This window comes from Bidens hawaiensis, unplaced genomic scaffold (assembly GCF_021521415.1).
Source record: "Bidens hawaiensis isolate Kalapana, Puna unplaced genomic scaffold, B.hawaiensis_p1.1 tig00016943_1, whole genome shotgun sequence".
NCBI classification, from domain to species: domain Eukaryota; kingdom Viridiplantae; phylum Streptophyta; class Magnoliopsida; order Asterales; family Asteraceae; genus Bidens; species Bidens hawaiensis.
This window is the reverse complement of record NW_027492567.1, coordinates 527,689-534,177: the sequence shown is the minus strand read 5'-3', so window position 1 is coordinate 534,177 and position 6,489 is coordinate 527,689. Positions and strand designations below refer to the sequence as shown.

General features: G+C 40.6%; 1 protein-coding gene across 1 annotated transcript; it reads left to right on the top strand.

The window, feature by feature from the left end:
- The first annotated feature begins 1,160 nt into the window (after positions 1-1,160).
- On the top strand, positions 1,161-3,814 carry LOC143552556 (gibberellin receptor GID1C-like). The gene is made up of 3 exons (XM_077042742.1): positions 1,161-1,585; positions 2,415-3,407; positions 3,487-3,814. Exons 1-3 carry the CDS (start codon positions 1,547-1,549, stop codon positions 3,622-3,624), a joined length of 1,170 nt encoding a protein of 389 aa, XP_076898857.1. The 5' UTR covers positions 1,161-1,546; the 3' UTR covers positions 3,625-3,814.
- Positions 3,815-6,489: the final 2,675 nt, after the last annotated feature.

Genomic DNA, 6,489 nt, shown 5'->3' with positions numbered 1-6,489 from the left:
TAACTCAAAATATAAATAAAAAAAAAAGAAAAAAAAAATCTAAAATGTTTTATTCGTCGTCCTCGTTAAAAAAAACAAAAGAAAAAAAAAACAAAACTTGACAAAAGATTTCAATAAATTTACTTGAATTCCTTTACATTTTATAAGGATTTAGAATCCCTTCATTTGAAGAAATTGAATTCTGATTCCAATTCTTTGACAACGAACACGCAAAAATGGAATTAAGATTCCAATTTCAACGAAACGAACATGCCATCTCATGGAATTTTAATTTCAATTTATAATTGAATTTCCATGAATCATGTGAAAAGATCGAACGCACACTAAGGGTAGTTAAAATCCTTTTTAGATAAAATTAAATGCTCCAATATTGAGATCGCTAGAAATATTATTAGGTTATTTGGTGTAGTATTTCTTTATGTATTTTGTAAGAATATAGACGTGAATTTCATCACACTGACTCATTGAAAAAACAATACGAATAATATGAAGAGTTAAGTAATAGTATTGGTTGATTATTTCGATGCCTAATTTTCCATCAGAAAATGGTACTTTTTTCTTTTTCTTAACCAACAATTGGGCATAAATCCTTAATATACTAAATTGATTAAATACATAAAATTTGCATGCCACATAGCAGCATTCATGTAATCTAATTAACTCTAGAATGATGGTGTTGTTCATGAAAAGTCTGCAGAACCTTTCATACTCTTCCAAAACACTATATCATAAAATTACATATATAATTTCATGGTAAATCTATCATTGTTTATCCGACTTAGATGAGGTAACAAATAACAAGTCTTTTATTAACATGTCAAATGTATAAAAATACTATTGATGTAACTTGATATTACTTTTTGGTTACTAAAAAACAATCCATGTGATATCATAAAAATAGACTCTTTACCAACCGTGATCTGCTCTCAAATTTACCATTTTACACTCTGCGTATTTTATACAACACAAATCATATCATATAAAATTATAAATAAATAAATAAAACCAAACGAAAACGATAATGTGACATAGTTACAAACCCAAAAACTCATTCATGAGTGATGACCCTACAATAATAAAGATTCAGAAAATTATAAAAAACTTTATAAAGATGTACGTAACCAACCGGGGCACCCTTCTTCCTCTAAACGTAACCACAACACACGGGAGTAGTAGCAGTAGCAGTAGCAGTAGTACGGTACAACAATTGGGGCCTCTCTTTTCATCCTTTCTATTGTCCGTCCCTTGTGTTTAACATTAACTATAACTACACTACACCCCACCACACCCCCCATCTTCACCTAACACTTTAGCCTTATCCCATGCTTTCCTGCTAACCTGCGCTTTTTCTTTCTTTCTTTCACCTTATCCTTCATCCGCCTGTCAACCTCCTCTCCATGGCTGATCATATTAATAATTAATGACAACTCTTACTAAAAATATCTCATCCAAATGTGACACGTCATCTTCATCGTCAGCTTAGGGTTTCAGTTTTACGTTATACGGTTAGAGTTCGTTCGGACTTAGTTATAGTTACTGTGTTGTTATGGCGGGAAGCGATCAAATCAGCGTCTGTGAATCCAAGGTATAATATAACTATCTGTTCGTCGTGTTTTTGTGGATATTCGTTTGTGATTTACGGTTTTTGGTGAATGATAATTACTTGTGTTGATCGGACTCTGTTTATTGCGTTTAGATCTGTGAGTTAGGATTTACGTGACGTAATGACGTATAATGTGTGTTTGATGGATTGAAGTTGATTGAGCTGGTTTAGGTTATGATTTGGGTGATTAAAGTTTTTTATAAGTTTATTTATATGTGTTTGATGTGTTGAAGATGATTGCAGTGGTTTAGGTTATTGAAGTTGTTTATTCATTCGATTCTACGCGTTTGATGAATTAAAATTAAAGTTAGTTGAACTGATTTAGGCGATTGAAGTTGTTATTCATTTAGTTTTATCATTTATGTGTTTGTTGAATGGAAGTTGATTGAAGTGGTTTAGGATATGAATGAGGTGATTATTGAAGTTGTTTGTTTGTGTTTATGTGTTTGATGAGTTAAAGTTAGTAGAACTGGTTGAGGTTATGAATTAGGTTATTATAGTTGTTGCCATTAGATTTTGTGTGCTTGATGAATTGAAGCTAATTGGGTAGGTTTAGTCATGGATTACGTGATTGAAGCTGTTGTTCATTTGATTTTATGTGTTTGATGAGTTAAAGTTAATTGAACTGGTTTAGGTTATGAATTAGATTATTGAGGTTGTTGTTCCTTCAATCTTATGTGTTTGATGAATTAAAGTTGATTGAACTGGTTTAAGTTGTGAATTAGATGATTAAAGTTGTTATTCATTCGATTTTGACGGTAGCAATCGAGATTAGGGTTTATTTTCTGAAAATTCTCATTTGTTCATGCAGAGAGTTGTTCCGTTGAACACATGGATCCTCATGTCTAACTTCAAGCTGGCTTACAATCTTCTCCGGAGACCAGACGGCACGTTTAACCGCCACCTGGCGGAATTCCTGGACCGGAAAGTCCCAGCCAATGTGAACCCTGTGGATGGAGTTTTCTCCTTTGATATTGTGATTGACCGGTCAACTAACCTTCTGTCTAGAATCTACAGACCGGCTGCACCGGATACTGAAGGCGGAGTACCATTATCTAAAAGCTTCGCTCGGCTTGAGGAGCCTGTATCCAAATCTGAGGTTGTTCCTGTTATTATTTTCTTCCATGGTGGTAGCTTTGCACATTCATCTGTAAACAGTGCAATCTATGACATCCTTTGCCGCCGCCTTTCTGGCCTTTGCAAGGCGGTGGTGGTGTCTCTGAACTACCGCCGCGCCCCTGAACACCCGTACCCCAGTGCCTATGATGATGGCTGGACCGCCCTTGAATGGGTCAACTCTAGACCATGGCTCCAGAGTAAAGACTTAAAAGTTCACATATTCTTGGCTGGAGATAGCTCTGGTGGTAACATAGTGCATCAAGTAGCATTACGCTCGGTCGAATCTAAAATCAATATTTTGGGAAATATTCTTTTGAACCCAATGTTTGGTGGACAAACGAGGACCGAATCCGAGACGCGTTTGGATGCTAAGTATTTTGTGACAATTCAAGATAGAGATTGGTATTGGAAGGCTTTTCTTCCTGAAGGTGAAGATAGGGACCATCCTGCTTGTAACCCTTTTGGCCCAAGGGGTATAACCCTTGAAGGGGTTAAGTTTCCCAAGAGTCTTGTGGTGGTCGCGGGTCTGGACCTAATTCAAGACTGGCAGTTGGCTTATGCAGACGGACTTAAACGGGCTGATCAAGATGTTAAACTTTTGTACCTCGAGAAAGCCACCATCGGGTTCTACTTGTTGCCCAATAATGACCACTTTCATGTTGTGATGGATGAGATAAGTAACTTTGTGAGACCGATTCCCGACTGTGAATAAGTGTTCTATTTCTATTAGTTTCGTTAGATTAACTTGAGGTTTCGGTTTGCAGCTTGTAAGATCGCGTGCCACTACTATTACTACTACTGATTATTGTTGTTTTGGATCTACGAGTATGTGGATTGCAAGAAAATACAAGAAGTTGAAGTTGGTGTTTTATAATTTGGATCCAAAGCAGAGGAATATATAATTCCTCATGGTTTTTACTTTTTAGCGATATATTGTGACTGTAACTTTGTTTCTTTTACTTTTTAACATATGTGTTGTTGAGAGCTCTATATTATTGTGTGTATACATATTTTAAGACCCGCATTATATGTGTATATATATATGTTCTATCTATTTTAATTTGATGATGCGTTAGAAGCTATTTTATATAAGACATTTTGGGTTTTATTTATATAAATATTCTTTATGATTGTACATATTTAGTATCAAGCTAGTTGTTCCACTAGTGGCCGTACCAGATGATGGAACGTTGCATGTCTTCCCACTTGCAATGAGTCCAATAATAATGTTCCATTAATGAATGCTGTTAAGGTGGGGCGATGGAGACTTGACGTGGAGTAGGTCGATGAAGAGGTAGGTCCCTGCAAAGCCCAGTTGGACCCGCAAGACTCACCTTAAAGAGGTACGTTTGCGCAAAGACCAACTGGATCCGCAGGACCCACCATGCTCAGAGAGATGAAGACCTTACACGCAGTAAGCCAGCTGTTCCCGCAGGAAAGCCTCCCTTGGTACAGTACCCTGCCTGTCCCCGCAGCTGTGGGTACAAGCCAAGAAGGAAGGCTACCCGCACTAACAGTAAGGCTACACGCATAAGGCACTAACTCTTATACTTCAGTAATGTCACCTGAAGAAGGAATGAGCAGGGCGGGAATATTCCCGCCCAAAAAAGCCAGTCCGTACGCTTCTAGAAGATCTTTTGTACTATACCTACCAAGGTATGTACAAATAGACAAGATCTGACAAAAGCGACCCATGAACCAATCACAGGGTGACAGCTCACCGACAAATAGTACGAGGAGGAGCACGCTCCAGTACAAAATGTCACTATCAGCCGCTGCCTACCCACCAACTCCCATCGTGGCACGAACGTAGCCCATAGTTGGTGGAAAAGGAATATTATATACAGCTGGCCGTACCTGCTTGGAAACCTACCTTCGGCTATAAATACTCCAACACCTTGGAACGATATCATCATCTTATCTTATCTCCTCTCTAGCTATTTCTCTCAATATACACTTATATTCAGAGCAATCTAGTCTGATTCTTACGCCGGAGGGTGGTCACAAGGAGGAACCCCCCCTTCTCAGTGACGAGCTTACGGTGTCTGTTTTGCAGGTTGAGAAGAATAACCATCTTTGCCGGACCTAACCCTCGTGGGAAACACCTACTTAACCCTAAGATTATCCTTAATCTGCCAGGGTCACTTAGTGTTTCTTCATTGGCGCCATCCGTGCATTAAGCTAGAACTAATTCTTCTTTTTCTCAGTTTTTTCAAACTTCTGGAAAGATTGTTAAGGTTACTCCGATGCCAATGCCACCGAGTGACCAAGAAACTCCGGTAACCACAACCCCAGCTACCGGGGCGAACACCGGTGAATACACGATTTTTACGAACACTACCCCGGTTACCCAAGCCGGGGAAAGTGCAGTAAACAATCCTCCCCTGGGATTCATTGATACCCAGTTGGAGAAACAACAGACAAGGCTTCCCCGACAAACACTAGATCAAGTTAAAGCTTGGGCGGAAGCACGTCAGAAAGAATTCCAAGCCGAGTTGGACGAACGTTTACGTTCACTCCAACAGGCCAATGACGAATTCGGAAGCACTCGACAACAGCTCAACATGAGCAATGATTGTGAGTATTTGGACGATGAATATTAGGAAGAATCTGACAGTGACGCAAACCCTCGTCATAAAGCGAAAGGGAAGCGTAAAGAAGCAGACTTCCACTCGAGAAGAAATTTCGAGGGAACCTTCAAACCAAAGAACACGGGGGGAAACACACGTGACTTCTCCAAAACTTTCAGACCAACTGTTGCGAATGCGGGAACGTCCAAATTCGTAAGGGACATTGCGGAAGCAATCGCTCCAAAGAGTGCCAAACAGATGTCCAACATAGGCACTTACGATGGCATATCTGACCCGGACGATCACTTGAACAGATTTATAGCGGGGGCAACCGTCAGTAATTGGACGGAACCCACATGGTGTTACATGTTCCAGATGACGCTCGTCGGGGCAGCCAGTGCGTGGTTTGATCGTCTACCGGTCCACCACATCTATGATTGGGCAGACTTCCAGCACAAGTTCAGCCAGCACTTCAGTCAACAAAGAAAATATACTGAAGAGCAATGGACGATCCTCAACTGCATGCGAGAGGAAGACGAATCTTTGCTAGACTTCATCACTCGCTTCAACTCAAAGAAGCTAAGTCAGGGCACTATAAGCGAAGATCCTGTTCGCGCCGCTTTCATCTAGGGCGCTGAGTACCCAGAGCTCATCCGCACGTTGACAGGTAAAGATGGCATGCCATCCACGTGGGATGCCATCATGATGGCAGCTAAACGCTTTGCCGAAACGGAGAAGCAACTGGGTAGAAATCTTCCCCAGAGCACAAACCTCTACACGCAGAGAACAAGAGAAAATAACGTCCGTACCGCCCGACACAACAAAAAGAGGAAGCTTGGTATTTGGCAGTCAAGGATAAACTTTGACACCTCATCCAGCTCTTGCCCTCTCTTAGGCGGAAGGGACAACATGCACTCGTCGAACCGGAATCCCAGATGGACGCCACTCACCAAAAGCGTCACCGAGATATTTGCCACCGAGAAGCTCCCATGGCCAAAGGCTCCAATAATCCGACAGCGTCATAACGCTGATCAGAGCAAATCCTGTGACTTCCACGGGACAAAAGGCCACACCACGGAGGAGTGCACATCTTTGAAGGATATCGTCGAAACATTCGTCAAAGATGGGAAACTCACACACCTCGTGGCGTCAATCAAGAACGGAGGGAGGAATGACAATCGGTACAAGGGCAATGGA

Bases quoted from the DNA above. Each gene is read 5' to 3' on its own strand.
- LOC143552556 (XM_077042742.1), top strand. From the start codon at position 1,547: ATGGCGGGAAGCGATCAAATCAGCGTCTGTGAATCCAAG. The intron at 1,586-2,414 runs GTATAATATAAC...TTGTTCATGCAG, and splicing joins TCAGCGTCTGTGAATCCAAG to AGAGTTGTTCCGTTGAACAC. The intron at 3,408-3,486 runs GTGAGACCGATT...TTCGGTTTGCAG, and splicing joins TGGATGAGATAAGTAACTTT to CTTGTAAGATCGCGTGCCAC.